The 17,788-nt window shown below is 38.5% G+C and overlaps 1 protein-coding gene across 2 annotated transcripts in view; it reads right to left on the bottom strand.

Annotated features, from left to right (window-relative positions):
* gtdc1 (glycosyltransferase-like domain containing 1) overlaps positions 1-17,788 on the bottom strand; it is a 53,902-nt gene that overhangs the window by 15,395 nt on the left and 20,719 nt on the right. For both annotated transcript variants that reach the window (XM_055215796.2, XM_055215797.2), the window contains 3 exons: positions 16,425-16,598; positions 4,405-4,497; positions 3,719-3,856 (listed from right to left, as the gene is read on the bottom strand). In XM_055215796.2, the coding sequence (XP_055071771.2) occupies positions 3,719-3,856; positions 4,405-4,497; positions 16,425-16,598 (405 nt within the window). The remainder of the gene's footprint in view (positions 1-3,718; positions 3,857-4,404; positions 4,498-16,424; positions 16,599-17,788) is intronic.

The raw sequence follows: 17,788 nt of genomic DNA, 5'->3' as shown, positions 1-17,788 counted from the left end.
CACATACGTACTCTGGGGACACCAAAGACTTATTTTACATCTAAAAAAATGGTGAAGTTAGTCTAAATAAAAGCTTATCATGACATTTGGTCATATAATGCAAGAACACTCTCACTTTATTTAGTGTGAATAAAATACGTTTTGGTGCCACTGTAAATACATTTCCTGCTACCTAAAACAAAAATGTTGTGTTTTGTCACCCTTGACCTCGGAGTGCAATGAGACAGAAACCAAATAAAACAAATAAAAAAATGGGTTCTGCAGGGACCCGCCGAATCCTCATTAGCAGTCATCCGGTACCACTTAAAAGAATATGATCCTCTCATTTAGACAGCTATGATTAAATATTCCCCTTTAAGTCGCACCCATGAGGTGCATGTTTTAAAATTCAAACTCTATTTACTGCAAAAGCATGACGTTAAAGGATTCAAATCAGAAGAAAGCGAAAGGGCTAATTAATGGGGCTCTTGAAAGACCAGGACTCAGTTATCTGGGGATTGATTAGGGTCAGCTGAAAATACCGGAGGCAGATCTATCCGTAAAACAAGACAAAACAAACTACGGCCGCGTGGATTACATTCCTGACGTTTCTCGTGGGGAGGGATGCGTGGTGCGGTCTTAATGAGGCAACATCTACTATATACTGTATAAATGATTGAAAAATGTACGTGGTGACGTTTCGATTATTGTTTTGCGCGCTTTAATAGACGTGATTCATTAGTTTTAATTGCGTGCAAACATCAAAAGTCAAATAATTTTTTGGAATTCTGCCTTCGCCTGGTTGAATTCCTTTGTGGCGTTTTCGGAGCTCCAACAAATCATGTTCTTTCAAGCGTCATTTTTCTCTAATGCCGGTCTCAGTGGCACAGCTTTGGCGATGAGCAGGACGCAGGAGGAGTCTGGGAACGGCGAGCGATCGGTGCCAGCATAGAGTGGTGAAACGTCAGTGCCTGCAGTGTTTTTTTTACTCAATTGGTGCCCGCTGAACAGTCTGGGAGAAACGGGAGGTACACAAATATTTCTGGATTTAAAAAGCCTACACTGCGTAACTGCCTGTGGAGGTCTATAAGAAGGGCAAGTCCATGTGACTGTTTGATGTGGTAGAGATGATGTATTTCAATAATGGTTGAACGAAACTAACCCTCACTGGCATTTAGGGGAGTGAAGAGCATGTGCCTGTTGGTCACTATGAAACACAAGGTCGAAATTTGTTCGAAAATGTCTTTCTTTAGACACAGTAGGTACGTTTACATGCAACCAAATAATTTGTTTGTAATGGTATTGAATGCTCAAATGTATTGAAGAGTCTTCATGTAAACACCATAATCAATACAATTGAGGACAATCGGATGCAAGTTTGGATCGTATTGAAGGGGATAACGTACTCCGATCTGTGATCCGATCAGCAGGGGAAAGTACGCATGTAAACACAAGCAAAAATACCTTGTGCACATGCTCAGAACATTTGTGCTCCAAGTTCACGTATTATATTTACCTCTTATATCACATTATTCTCATCACAGAAACACGCAATAGCAAGGCAATAGAATTATTTAACGTTAATGGGTCAAGCGCTTTACATGCAATGTACTAAATTCTGCAGCGTTTATGTATACTTTTAAAATATTAAGCTACGTAAAGTAATAAAATAGCGTTGTGCCTTTTGAAAAGTGTGTTTTCGTTACCAATATCTGAAAATTTCTTAAGAACAATTTTCTCCAACTCAGTTTTGACTTTTACAGTATCCAGAGATAAAGCATGAACTCGACGAGTAATGCTGTCTGCAGCATAGCGTTGCCAAGTCCTCTGCTTTTTTTCGAGTTTAGATTTGGGCTACTGTTTAAACTGTTTCCACCAGTTGATTTTTTGCAGGTTAAAGATTAAATGATTTTGTTGCTTCGTTACTGGTATTTGGGCTGTAAATAGTCATTGGGATGCTTTTGGGCTAGCTTTGAACGTCCATTCGGATGGTTTTGAAACGCGAATCTGGCAACCCTGGCTGTGTGCTTGTGCAGACTTTCGTAAACGAACATTTTAATCAGATTGCAATGATTAGGGTACATGTAAATTGTATCGTCGTAACCTTCAATCGTATTAAATTCAGTTGGGCTTGACAAAATGTTGTGCATGTAAACATAGCCACTGACACTGCTTTTGGCCTAATAACTGAATTAAATGAGAAATCAGACAAAAATTTAGCCTAACATAAAACAAAGGGAGTCACATGGGTTTGGAAAAACATAAGGGCGAGTAAAGATTTGACATTTTCGGGTAAACTATCACTTTAAGGCCTCATTACATCAGCACCTGCAAACAGCTGCCCTCTCCAAACGCCCGCCCCAGTCAGCGCCTGCAATAAGACAGTCCTGTAATCCAACAGATGAAGACCTATCCAGGCCACATGGAGATTAACAATCTGCAACCAGTGATGATGACACAAAAACAGAGGCTGAAAAAAGGATGAAATGGGACACGCTGTCGGAGATAATCCAAGTCCCTTCTTATTTTTCCAACAGCTCTCGCCCTGCGTAAATCCTAATTTAACTCGGACCAAAGCCAGAGTTTATGAAGCGCGCATGTTAACAGCGCTAATCCATCTGTGTTTTGCTCAGTTTTGAGGAGATTACACAATGGGTGCTATTGTTACTTATACAAGAGTAGGTGAATGACAGCGACATAACACAAACAAACATTGCAAAATCCCTTTGCCAGCATCAAACTTCGACACTGGTGGTCTTTTTGGTTGTTAATCAGATTTACGGGTGTTTTTTGGTAAGGAAACATATCATCGCTGCCAAGAGATGAGCAAAGAGTCATGGGGGAAATATGTGGCTGGAGCAATGGGTTCCCTTTAAAAAAAAAAAAAATTCTTAGTCCATGGCAGATGAGGTAAAGATACAATGTTGTTTGGTTTCCACTCATGCCAAAAAGAGTTTAAAATATGGGGAGTGGAAGATATTTAAACTTCAACAAAAACCGCAGAGCGATCCTGCGGGCAATAAAATATTTTCTCATCCCTCCCCCAACGGCCCCTGCGACCAATTCAGCGGCACAGGAGTTTTCTTCTGTTGCTGCCTCTGCAAATGAGTTTATCTGCATATACAAACTTTAAAACTTCAATCTGATTATTCTTACACTGATGCACTTTGAGAAACACCGAGATGAATGTTACGCAAAAACGTCAAGGGGGTCGGCCGACAGATTTCACGCTCTGAATGAAACCAGGGGTCTATCTATGCACGTTTAATGCTGATGTATCAAAACAAGCATGTTATCTATTTTCAATGCTTTTGCCTTACTGTCAAATAACTCCCTGCACAATCCAAAGCAAATAACTCACAGAATGGTAGTTGTATACAGGTTGCTGTTTGAGAAACTTTCATGTTGCAAATGTTTGAAGTCTGCTGAGAAACAAGGTTCTCACATTACAATTACGTGTGAGCGCTTTGTTTGGTGGAAACAGTTAAACTGGTGAGATCATATTATTCTCTGCGGAGCAAAACTCATTTCTGCTTGAAAGTTATCGATAAGTCTGGGGTGAAATTCTATTCTGTTTAACTATTAAAAATGCATTTATAACTTCAATTATAAATGTATAATCACTAGCTTCAAAAAAGTTCATATTCAGTGAAATATTCAATGCATTATTTTGGGTGTCACTTTCTATAAATAAATGAATGTTAGATGAACTCTTCATACATGCGGTAAATGTTCTTACCAGCGATGTGGCCAGACTATGTGGAGTGGCCGAAGCTTGTCTCTGTCATCATCACCCGATACCACACTCCCAGTCTGCGGTCCTGCCTCATGTACTTTCCCTTCAGGTGATTCAGTGTCTTTTGTAATGTCGGAAAAACTGCTCGGGGTCATTAAAAGATCACTGGTTAGGCATCCTTCTTTCATGCATTAAACAATAATAGGATTATTGAAAAAGCAATTGATATGTAACTGATGCTTATGCTGAACTAGCTTATTTCTTGTCTTGTGAATATGGTGGTAAGATGGTAAGTTCTGTAAATCCATGCACTCTTTTTCATTTGCATCATTATTAAACAAATGTTCATGATAGTCTTTGTGTGGTACAACATATTTTAAGCATGTTTATAGGTAAAATTGTAGGTAAATATTTCGGAAAATGATTAATTATAATTGTATGTAATATATTTTGTATTGAATATTTTGAATATACTAAAGATCTCTTTTTTGTTTTGAATAATGTTTTAATCTGTAAAATACATAAATATTGATTAAATTTATATTGAATATCTTTAAATATCCTTACATATTTAATAATATAATATTGAATATTAAAGAAATGTTGTCTAGTCATAACGCCACATTCTATTCATCAGTAATGTGCGTTTAAATATGTAAATAATTAACAGTGCAATCATGTTGTGTTACCTTGCAACTGATGTGTGATCAGTGTGTTGAACAGCTGGATTGTGGATATCCTGCCGCCCTAAATGCCTGAGACATTTGTGTGCGGGTAGGAATCTGAAGACGAAAGGAAAAAGTCCAATAACACTTTATAAGTAAAGACTATAGAAAAAGAAAGACTGTAAACACATTCCTAATTGCCCCCATCAAAGATGTTTTTCTTTTAACCTTTATTGACTTTTATAATGAAAAACGACACAAGCAGCAAATAATTCATATGCTACACCGGTCAGTACATTATGTTTAAGCAAAATAAACAAAAAGGTAACTAAAACCACATTTTAAAAAGGTCTCATGTGGCATTTCTCTCTCTCCCCGGCCCTAAAATATGTCAAGCACACAGCCAAAGTGATGTATTCTGCAACCACGACGATTATTACAAGTTAAAGAAGTTAAAACAAGTCACATTTTCACGTAATTCCCTGCCAAAAGCAATCTATAAAGCACTGAAAGTACATTCTCCGTGTCCTGCGACTGCAGATCCTATACGCTGCCTTCATGGCACCGCGGGTCCTAATTGTAGGTTGCGTGATGGACGCAGGCCAATTAGCTGCATGAGAGCGAGATTCCCTTATGCTTACTGACGCGCTATTATTTTTGCAGCAGAGCAGAACTGAAGGCACTCCTAAAATCCAAAAAGAAACAGCCTACAGTACAGTTGCTATGAAATGACACAGTACTTTAGTATTGCATTAATGAATACAACAAAGCCTAAAATAAGTAAAAAAGGCTGTTGAAGATATTCGTTTCTGATGCAATATATAAAACAAAGATTCATGAGCAGAACTAACAGCAAAGTCTAGACCACTAACTTCTCTTAAACTTATTTACTCTTTTCTTTAACATTAAAAATCGGTAAGAAACTTTGTAGTATATTGTGTAGTACAGCATGTTATAGTAATTACTACACTTGTTAATTTATACTCTAATATTCATATTCAGTGCTATTACAGTACCTATAGTGAACTGATAAACTAATAAATACTGTAATATTCTTAATTATTTACTATGTTCAAAAACACTTTATTATCTAGTAATTGTACTATAGTAACTAAAAAGTATACTATAGTATGTATTCATGTGGGAGCTGTTTAAAAACTATTACAGTAACATTGCCACTTCGGGGTGTGTCATTACCCCTCATCACATAAATATTTGCCATGCTTTAACCATTTCAATACATCCATTTTGAAAATATAATAAAAAATGCAAAATAATAGAAAAGTACAGTTCGTTAAACTGTAGTATACTTTAGTATTTACTATAGTAAACTATAGAAAATTGTAGTACACTGTATAGTACAGTATAGTAATTACTACACTTTGTTAATGTATACTATAGTATTCTGTGCTATTACATGACCTACAGTATAATGAACTGATATACTATATAAATTATAACTGTAATAAATACTGTAATATTCTTAATTATTTACTGTTCAAAAATACTTTATTATCTAGTAATTTTACTACAGTTTACTAAGTAACTAAAAAATATACTATAGTATGCATTCATGTGGGAGGTGTTTAAAAACTATCACAGTAACATTGCCACTTAACAACAAACCACATGGGGGTGTGTCATTACCCCTCATCACATATCACATAAATTTGCCATGCTTTAACCATTTCAACACTTAGATTTTGAAAATATGATAAAAAATGCAAAATAATGGAAAAGCACATTTCATTAAACTGTAGAATACTTTAGTATTTACTATAGTAAACTAAAGAAAATTGTAGTACACTGTATAGTACAGTATAGTAATTACTACACTTTGTTAATGTATACTATAGTATTTTGCAGTATTAACTACACTGAAAAAAATTATCCAATTTACTCTTTTTTTTTTAAGGTAAGTGGTCGCAATCAATTTATTTAAGCTACATTTAAACAAAAGTTATTTGTTTTGTTTTTCTATTTATTTATTTATTTTTAAAAGTAGCTTAAATAAATTGATTGCGAACACTTACCTTAAAAAAATTGAGTAAATTGAATGAATCATTTTTTTTTCATTGTATAGTGTATTGGTAAACAAGTAAATACTGTAATATATTTAATATTTATTATGGTATGGATAAAAAAGTAATAGTACAGGAATTTACAGTTTATTATGGTAAATCCATAATCATTTTTTTCATGTGGGCTAGCCTGAACAAAGTAGCTGCCTTACAGAAATCTAAAGTCCAAAGCAAAACATGACGAACTACAAACCAATTTAACACGACTTCCCGCAATATGTTTGTAATATATAGTGTCCTTCCAAGTGCTGGAGAACTCATCGGCTTGAAAACAAAGAGATCTGTAAAGCGTAAAGAGTTTCTCTCCGAGTTACAGACAGACCGTTCCCCGTGGATTTCTAACACGCCCAAGTTAGTTACCAGTCACAAATGATTGTACAATGAGAGAAAGCAATACACTATTTTCCTTTTCAACCATGTTGAGATCACACTCTAAAGAAAATGGTTCCAGGTTCAGCCGTACTACAGGACCCAGGCATGCATGTGTTTATGCATTTTGAATCGGCTTTCATCTACGCGAACACAACTTCAGAAAGCATTAGTCAAAAACAGATAGGTAAATTATGGCCTGCACAGAAAAACCTTCAAAGAAAGCTCTTCACAGGCAATGCTCTAATCATGCATTCATCCCAGTGAATATGCATTTAGAAGCGATCAATGGCCATCAAAATATGAACCATCACAATGTCATCATCATTCTGCCAACGTCCCCCAAGAAAGACAGAGTATCAATGAGAGCAGTCACTCAACAGTTCACCTCCATTAGATTAGCCATTGATAAAAGTGCCAGGGAAGAGTTTCGCAATGGATGAATTAACTAACAGATGTAGACAGGGGAGCCAGGCTACATAAAGCTGCACTAAAGAGATGACAAGAAGGTGGGTTCAACAAGGTATGAGCGATGGAGCTGCCGCACAAGCTAGGAGGAAAATTTCATTTCGAGGGCCATTTTGAAAATTACACGAGGAGGTTTTGACTAGGCAATAAAAACACAGCCGCGTCCACCGGCAGGAGAGGGAGAACGCCACCAATTAGCTTATTTATAAATCAGACGCAATTTCAGTGATGACTTTTACCTTGCGTTTGATTAAATGTGAAAGGATGGTTGGGGGAAAGTGGAGGGGGGAATCAAAGTCAAAAATCATTTCATCTAATTTCCTTTATTGGCAATAATCACGAGCAGTCTCTTTTTCCCAGGCTAATGAAAAATTCCATTGATCTTGAGGTCGGCCGCTGCGACGGCTCAGAGGTGGAGCCAGCTACTGTACGTGTGAGCTGTGCTAAGTTTCTTTAGCAACACTGCAGTTTGGAAAGTTCATCTGTGAAGATCAGGAGAGCTTAGGGAAACGTTCTCGACTCAATCGAAACAATTTGCCGTATAATTTTCAATACCACAGAAAACTATTTTTATTTTTGTTAAACCAAACATTGTGGTTACAGTAAGGCGCTTTACAATGGAAGTAAAGCATGTCAGCTTCTGGAAGGTTTGGAGGCTGTAATGTGAGACATTATTCTGTAAAATTATGTCTTATTTGAGGTGGAGATATCTAAATCATATTTGTGGAACAACTGTTATTCTTGGCAGATGAAGTTATAAGTCACCAATGTGATATCTGTTAGTATTGTCAACAAAGAAATGGCACAGACTTGATGTTAGGTAAAGATGTAGTATGTGGCATTTGTTTAGACTTCTGACTGCTTTACCTTACTGGCAAATATTAAATCTATAGATTTCACATTCTTTTGCTAAGAGATAATGGCCTACCCAGGGCTCCAGAATTTGCCCCCAAAATTTGAGAATGTGCCACATGTGCGACCAGTAAATTTGACCTTTTTTTGTGATGTGAGACACTGAATTTAAAACAGCACATTTTACTTCCAGCATCTATCATTATATAATTTATTAGTAATACAGTGCAAATTAGTAGAAATGTGAATATTTGGTTAGCATGTTGATTTACAGTATGTGCCCCTAAATTTCCTGGTTGCGCCCCTAAAATTTTCAGTTGGGGCCACTGTGCTCCTAGTGAAAAAAGTTAGTCTGGAGCCCTGCTACCAAACTACATGCTTGGCTTTCTTTTTGATATCCTTGTGAAAACACCATGCTAAACCTAACATAACCTTATGTCTTGAATTTATATGAAACTTTTGGCTATATACTGTACATGTATATTAAAGGGACACTCCACTTTTTTGAAAATATGCTCATTTTCCAGCTCCCCTAGAGTTAAAAATTTGATTCTTACTGTTTTGGAATCCATTCAGCTGATCTCCGGGTCTGGCGCTAGCACTTTTAGCATAGCTTAGCACAATCCATAGAATCTGATTAGACCATTAGCATTACGCCTAAAAAAATAACCAAAGAGTTTCGATATTTTTCCTATTTAAAACTTGACTCTTCATTAGTTACATTGTGTGCCAAGACCGATGGAAATGTAAAAGTTGCGATTTTCTAGGCAGACATGGCTAGGAACCACTTTAATTCTGGCGTAATAATCAAGGACTCTGCTGCCGCAACATGGCTGCAGCAAGCGTAGTGATATTACGCAGCAGCCAAAAATAGTCCCCTAAGTAACTTTCAATGGCAGGGCAGTGCGTTATTGCGCCTCCTGCAGCCATGTTACAGCAGTAAAGTCTTTGATTATTACGCCAGAACGAGAGTATAGTTCCTAGCCATATCTGCCTAGAAAACCCCAACTTTTAATTTTCCATTGGTCTTAGCACACAATGTAACTACAGAAGAGTCAAGTTTTTAATAGGAAAAATATCGAAACTCTTTGGTTATTTTTTAACGCGATGCTAATGGTCTAATCAGATTCAATGGATTGTGCTAGGCTATGCTAAAAGTGCTAGCGCCAGACCCGGAGATCAGCTGAATGGATTGCAAAACGGCAAGAACCAAATGGAAAATGAGCATATTTTCAAAAAAAGTGGAATGTCCCTTTAATGTCTTAGTTTCAGTTGCAAGTGCCACATCGTTATAGCAATTTTCAACAAAACAATGGGGGCGATCAACATTTTGCCACAAACGTTGTTAATTAAGCTAAACCTATATTGAAACTGGAACATTCCTTTAACACTTACTGCCCACTGAGCAAATGCAAAACTTTTATGCAGCCAACTGTGTAGTGAAAGCACCGTCACTAGCATTATCGCATCAGCGTGGGGGTTTGGTACGGTGGCTTGACAGAGGTCCGACGCAATGGGCACAAGAGACCTGAAGAGAGCCTTTGAGATGTGGACGGAGAAGGTCATTACTGCACATTAACATCTACATTCATTATTACCAACTGACCTCATAGTCAAATGCCAAATCTACTGCTACAGCCAAAGCACACAGCCTGGACTATGTGACACCGAGCTAAAATATTATACCTCTGAGGGTGGCAGGGTGAGAGCTCCAAATTTTAATGACAATGAGTGACAAAAGTAGGTCAAGGGAGGCAACCAAAATAAAGCCTTCTAGAGGTTTGCCACAGCACTAGACTGGACTTTACAGCACTACACCATTTTCACACAATGCAGATGACGGAAATGATCGTATCGGGTTGTGGAACATGTTAGCTATGACAGACTTTTGTATTATGTAATGTGCATATGGCTCACCAAATCTGACATGGAATGGGCAGATTTTGACACAACTGCATAAGCCATGACATCTGCCATGTGAGACAGGCACATAACAGCTTGATTGCTACAAACTAAATTTTACATTAAAGTATAGCTGTTTATCACATTTCACAACAATTTCAAGGTACTGTAGATGTTACAATTTTTTAACATTTCTAAATTTCTTTCATGGGACAAACTAAATACCAACTAACCAACTGAAAGCTAGATGACTTTACAGAACTTTAAACAAAGGAAAAGATGCACACAGCGCATATGTTATGATCTCATGGTTTTACAGCCAAGCGCACTAGGCTTGCATGTTCTCTTCTTTGTTAATATTGCTCATGAGGCTGAGCAGGTGTTAGCATGACGAAAAACCTCATGTCCGAAGAGCGTGATGGCTTAATCCCATGTTAGCCGCAACTCTTCTTGAGTAACTCAAAGGCCTGCTAACATAATTTGATATTACACCCCCATCGAGAGCAAACAATAAATGAATGCACATTTTTTGCTATTATTTCATAAATACCTGATTACATCATAGCTAAATTTACTGTATGGCCACAACTCGGTTGCCATAGGGACAAATCTCTGAAGCCGTGGATTTATCCTTGATTCGTTCCTATTTATCACGGTTCGCTCCTAGCACTTGAAAGCACCATATGGACTCAATTGTGGTTCATTCCTGGCACATGTGATCTAGAGATCAGACGCATGCCATACCTTTGGGTTTTACCATTGGATTATTTTCACAGGGCACATACTAAGGAGTCCTCGTGCCATAAGGATGAAGATCCCGTTTTAAAATGTCCTCGGATCACGAGGTGCTGGAATCCAATGTCAAAGAAGCAAATGAGAAAAGGTGCCCGCCAGATGTTTCACCGACAAGATTAAACGCTTGGCGGTTTGATTAAGAAAGCACATCTCCTCATCACTTCATCCTGCCCACATTAAGGCTTAGGAGCAATCAAAACAGAGAGCACTACGAGATGAGTAGCTTGGCGTATGAGGATTTGGAGCCCGGGTGCCAAGTGATGTGTTTCTGACCGCTGGTGGCCATCGTAACTGAGGGAGTATGACGCCATCCATAGAGACCTGAGCAAGCACAAAACAAAGCAAATAGAATCAGCAGAAATGATGCAAACCGTGACTATCGTGACGATTGTGCCAGGCAAGGCAGGTTTTAATAGTTATGAGTATTTAAAAACATATTTGTGCTGGACCATCGGGAATTTTTCCAATACACAGAAAGATTTTCTTCTGTTGTCCAGGGATGAAATTACCAAATGAACGATGTATCAACCGAATGACCAGAAACACCCGCGCTATTGTTTGAACGTTCGATTAAATAATGTAACCCACACAACTATGAAACTGTGGCACTGGTTTGTGTAACAAGGTGATCGGCGTCTTTGATGCAACTTTATTACTTCGATATGGGACCGAGGCGCATAATTTCCACTGCCGCGTTCCCTTTGAACCGTTCTGAGACAATCTCTCCAGCAGGATATCCTGCCATCTGCTTCAGTAACAGAATCGCTTCGCCAGTCAGTCATTGGCGGCAGACCGGCGTACGGAGTCACATCCATGCCTTTGAACTGCTTTTAAAAAGCAGCCAAATACCCTCTTTTCCCCACCAACTTTGAAAAGTAGCTTCAGTTATCTGTGCCGAGTTAAATGGGCTAATGAAAACCTGTCCCTCCTGACAATGAAAGTCTAGGGAGAGATTCCTGTGATGGATTTTCCCCTCAATGAGCTCGATAGCACTGTGGTCCCCGTCACAGGAGGAACTGTCATTGTTTTTGATCACAGAGTTTGGATCAATACAGTGCTGGCCATCAATCTTGCGGCTCCGATCGAGTGTGTGGGACGTTCTGCAAACATCTGATGCCAGTTAAGTGCTATGGAAACCAAATTCACTCTTCTGCCAAAGAGGAGAACAATGGAAATCAAAGCAACATTACATTCGAGTCTTCCAGGAGTGTCTTTGTGATGTGGCGCCTCCGCGGGGCTGAAGCTCTTGAAAGGACACCTGATTGTCATGTGACTCTATGCAAACATACCCTGTCGGCCTGTTGTGTTTTAATACAAAGACTGGCCCTTAATAGGGGCCACCAGCATGGTGGATTTTAGTGATTGATGATGTGGTATGGCCTCGCTCAGCTGGGCTCCTGCTCGCTAGGGTCAATCAGGATTGAATTACAGCTATACGCAAAAAGCCAATTAATAAGTGAGGTCTGATGAAGTTGATCCAAAGGACACTGTGGGGGAATAGAAATAGCCTTTAAAATGGAGATTTCTTTGAATTGCTCTATATACAATGGGATCTTACAAAAGATGTGTTTGGATTGTGGGGTTACTTTTACAGTACCTTGTTTAGTTTTCTCTTTCTAATTCCCCACTAAATGGTGATGGCGACTGAGGGCTAACCGTACGATTTATTACTTTAAGGGGAGTTTCCTTATACTTAACCTTTCCTCTGACTCCTTTACTATTCTTACGTAGTGGTATTAAAATAAATGGTCGAAAACATTTTAAAACATTAAACAGAAAATGACAGAGACTATAAAATAAATTTGGATCAAATAGCACGCAAACAAGAGGCAAACAGGAGTCCACCTGCAAGATATTTCCTTTTGAATGCTCTGCTTCTCTTCTGTTGTCTCTGGGAATATTTTGAAATTCTTGAAAGGCTTGGACAAAGTTGGTTGCTGCGAAAAGAACCCAGGGCGTGTTGACGGATGACCGACCATGCATATAATCGTTTCCTTACACTCTGTGAGTTTGCTTTGGAAGGGGCAAATTACCATCTGAAAATGAGCTGAGAAACACTGTAGGCGAGAGTCCTGCGTCATCAGTGTCAGCTTACTTACAGCGTAACTCTTACCCGTGATACCCGCGCACGCACACACAGGAGTGTGGACCAACATTACTAATAATCTTAACCCACATTTTACACACAGGGCAAATTTGTCATCAGATCGGGCACAGGGACATCCATCCACGCTCATCTAAACCAAACCCAAACTCGCAAAATAGAGGTTTATGACTTTTGGCATTCATCATTTGGATGTAGATTTTACATTTGTGAACTCACAACTGAATGTACACACAGTAAAAAAATTCCTTGTCTCACTTAAATTTTTAAGTATAATCAACTTTCTTGACTTGCGAGACATTGCTATAAATTATACAAATAAAGTTGAATTAGCTTAAGTTATTTCAACTTTATTTTTAGAATTTATAGCAACTCCTCACTAGGTAAGAAAGTTTAAATTAATTGTAAGTTCAAATTGATTAGGCTGAAAAATTTAAGTGCAACAAATAATTTTTATAGTGCAGCTTTGTTGTAAATATAGGTATTATTACTTGAAAATACAGTGCTGTTTTGTGGCAAAGAACACTTTAACGTGACCTTTAAACATGAAAAACAACCTTGGAAATACAAACGGACTGGATGGGCTTTCAAAATCTTGATTTTGTCAACCAAGAATCCACTGACTAATATAACCAAATCATGCATTAGAAAGATAATGGCAAACATGTCTGTTTCATGGAGAAAAGACACAAAAGTAATGGACTGTAAACATATTAAACTGAAAGATTTAATGCTGCTCTCTATGATACAACATGAATCTTATGTGCCGAGCTAACACACACCGGGAACACATGTGATTCATATTCATATAAATATATTGAGCTTTAACAAAACATGGTATACATTTGTATATTCAATAGAGCTGTCAATCAATTACCGTAGAGTCAAATTATTTCATGATATGCTAATTAGTCGCATATATAATATTTGCATCTCCAAATAAAGTATGTTAGCAACTAACTTTGCTTCAAGTAAGACTTTCACATATTTCTGATACAATAGTGATTATATCGGATAACATTTTGAAGACAAAGGCCAGTTAAGAAAGGATGTGCATGATATGCAAAACATGCTTACAGTCTCTCTAATCTTTAAACCAGCGCACACAAGCTAGCCAAAAAATGCCTTACATCAAAATGAATTAACAATATTCTTTCACTCGTTTCAGGTCCTGCTTGCTGTTCATTAAGAGTCTAATAAAAAGCAGGCCCTGTCCGTGAAGCTGCATCTAGCCGGCTTTTTCTTGACGTTGCTTTGGAACGGCCGATGAGAAAAGCACCACCGGATGCTTGCTGATCCAAGACGACAGTTCGAGAGGCAAATTCTGAAGCCAATCTAGACTACGCGAGTCAACACAATGAAATTTAAAAGCTGAAGGAGGACGGGGTAAGAATGTGCTCAGAGACCTCGAATAAAACTAAAAATCAATTCGGGGATCAACCGGTGAGAGCACAAGGATATCAAGCAGAACGCAAGTCTGCAAGTGTACTTCCTTTTAAATATTTAGTTTTAGTTGGTTTGTCCTTTAAACAATCAGCAATAGGATTGTTAAGTTTACTAACAAATTAAAAGGAAAAAAAGACTAAATCACCAATAAAGTATTGCATAAACAATGGACAGGGCATGATCCACAGATCAGGATAGCAAACCGTTCGCCTTTGCACAAACAAACAGGTTTGCGAAATGGAATTTGGAAACATAATGGTTTTTAATAACCTATCTAGTAAATTGTACCTATATTTGATTATCAGTTTAATATCCTGATACTCTGGGCAGATAAAACCCCCAAAACCTCAGTAAATTACCCAATTTCTTCTCAAGTGCATCATCAGTCACACAAAAATAAAATGCAAATATTTACACAATCCACATCACAATCAAACACACTTTAAGAAACTACAGTTGACTGTGTGACTGATGGGTATTTTGTGTGTGTGTGTGTGTGTTCCCGAGCATGCATGGATCTGCAGTCGGAGCGTGTCAAGTGATCCACACAGGATATTAAAGCTGTCTATTCTAATCACTTTCTTACACAACTTTGCCCACTCGCCATTAACCACATTTGCGTACGCGATCAGCTTTTGGGGGCAGATTAAGAGTGAACTCGCATGTGTTTTTTTATTAATCAGTGATCCCTGGAAGGCTGCGGGGAGGAATGACTAGTCTCGCGTAGCCAGATCTTCATGCTGAAGGCCATAGACTGACATGTAAAGCAACCAATCACATTTTAATTTGTGCCGTGTCATAGAGACAGAGCGCAGTTATGCAAATTTGAAAACCACGCCCACCGGGGGGGAATTCAATCCAACCGTCTCCATTGACTTTGTATTGCGAGAAGCCGCTTCCTTGTCATTTCTGGCTTATAACAAAAAACTGAATAATGCCTAAAAGCTGCTGTGTGACAATATGTACAGCTAACAAGCCAAATAACCCAGAAATAAGTTTTTATAAGCTGTTGAGCCGTAAAACCCAGCCTGTAAGGAGAATAAAGTGGATCGCCGACTACGTTTCCCCCTATTGGACGCAGTTTTACTAATAGAAGTACTATGAAAAGTTGCCTGTATCCATTTTTGTGTCTTTAAACGCTTGTTTTTTTGGGGTCGACAGCTTATAAAAACGTATTTACAGATTAAACTTAAAAACAGAATAATACCTAAAAGCTGCTGTGTGAAAAGGTGTACACCTAACACGCCAAAAAAATAAATAAATACGTTTTTATAAGCTGTCGACTTCAAAAAACGAGCGTTTAGACACAGATATGGAAACAGGCAACTTTTCATAGTACTCCTATTAGTAAAACTGCGTCCAATAGGGGTAAACGTAGTCGACGGCGATCCACTTTATTCTCCTTAAAGACTGGGTTTTACGGCTCGACAGCTTATAAAAACTTTTTTCTGGGTTCTTTGGCTTGTTAGCTGTACATATTGTCACACAGCAGCTTTTAGGCATTATTCATTTTTTTGTTATAAGCCAAAAATGACAAGGAGGCGGCCTTTTGCAATACAAAGTCAATGGAGACTGTTGGATTGCTTTCCCCCCCGGTGGGCGTGGTTTTCAGGTTGTGACGCGCTGCGCTCTGTCTCTATTAGAAGCGTGGAAATGTCTTCACAATAACAGACCGGTGTGCAATCATAATTCACAAACATTCCTACATTTTATAACAATACATGAAAACATTCCACTAATTGCTTCAAACTAAATTCTTGCACCTCTTTTAAAGACTTGCATGAACTTTGCGTACTTTTAAAAATGAGACGATTTTTATAACGCATTGTCATTGATGTGCACATGGCAGCGTTCGGCTACGATCTGATGGTTTTGGGTTGTTTTTAGGTTAAAGAATTATCATTAAAGAACGTGACACACACGTCTTGCAGAGGACAGCTTTGTGTTTCCAGTTAGGTGTGTTGTATGAATCAGACGTTTAGGCAACAGCATGTGGGCATGACGTCTGAGACTGAGGTATGACAAACCTTGTGACTTCAGGAAAGCAAATTGGGAAGTGGAGCACGTGGCACTTGGGCCTGATGAGCCGGTCCAGATCTTTGGGCCGATGGTCAGGCATGGTCTTCATGAAGGTGGAGATGGATGACAGGAACGACTCCATGTTGAACGAGGAGTTGAACACCACTACATCTGCAACCAGGCTGGGGACAAAAGCAGAGAATGGGAAAACTTTATTATTTCTGATGTTAACGATTTGCTATTATACATTTTATTTAAAGGGCACCTATTTTATCGCTTAAAAACAACGTTATTTTGTGTATTTGGTATAATATAATGTGTTTGCGTGGTTTATGGTTCCAAAGACACATTGTTTTTCACATATTGTAAATTTTTGTAGCTCCAGATTTCACTCTCTTCCTGAAACCCACGGATTTTGTACAAAACTCATTGATTTGAAAAGCTCTGTGTCTCTGATTGCCCAGCTAATTTGTACGTTGTGATTGGCCTGAATACCTCTGATCAGTCCTGCAACGGGTTATGTACCCGCGAAACCTGCATAAGAGTGTCTAAAACAGGTAGATTGTGACTTTCCTAAAATTTAAGGGCGGGAATGCGGGCGGATAATTAACTCCGTGCGGGCGGGTAGTAGCGCGAATGAAAATATGTGCAGTATTTGTATTGTCTAAATTACCATTACACGCACAACATATGACATTTGACCCATCACGTCACCACCACTGCGACAGTGACCTTTGTTGCTGCTTCTCGTAGCCTAGTTGGAGCGAGCGTTGCAGGAGTTGCAAAGATTTTGCCGTTGATAGGCGTCTTCTCTTAGAAAGGGGTTGTGTAGGTAGGTTGTATTTTTTCTTGGTCTTTTTTTATTAATAGGTCTATTTGTGTATAGTTATTAGGTTCCATTTAGGTGCCGATGGTAGGCTACTTGAACAAAGCACACTTTAGCCTGTTTCATTAGCCCATTCATGACGCTGTTGTGATTTTGAGAGGTACAAGATAAAAAATAAAGCACTTTAATTGGAATGATTTTAGCGTGTGTGATTTATGCATGTGGCGGGACACGGGTCGGGAAACAGGACAAATATTAATGGGTCTGGGGGGGTGCGGATTTAATTTTGATATTATCACAGGTGAGGGTCGGTTATGGTGCTGAACTTTGCGGATCGGTTGGGAGCGGGTCTCCAAAAATGGACCCATGCAGGACTCTGCCTCTGACGTCAGCCAGAAATGTGACGCTCCTTACTATGTTTGAAAGATTCATTTACAATGCAATGCTAACAGAGTCCAAAGCGAGAGGAATTATGATAACGTCGGTCTTGTCTAAATCACCAATCCCAGAAAGTAAACTGTTGCCTACAATCCGTGTGTTTGTTGT

This window comes from Misgurnus anguillicaudatus, chromosome 17 (assembly GCF_027580225.2).
Source record: "Misgurnus anguillicaudatus chromosome 17, ASM2758022v2, whole genome shotgun sequence".
In the NCBI taxonomy this organism is placed as follows: domain Eukaryota; kingdom Metazoa; phylum Chordata; class Actinopteri; order Cypriniformes; family Cobitidae; genus Misgurnus; species Misgurnus anguillicaudatus.
The sequence above is the reverse complement of the archived record's forward strand: the minus strand, read 5'-3'. Positions and strand labels throughout refer to the sequence as shown.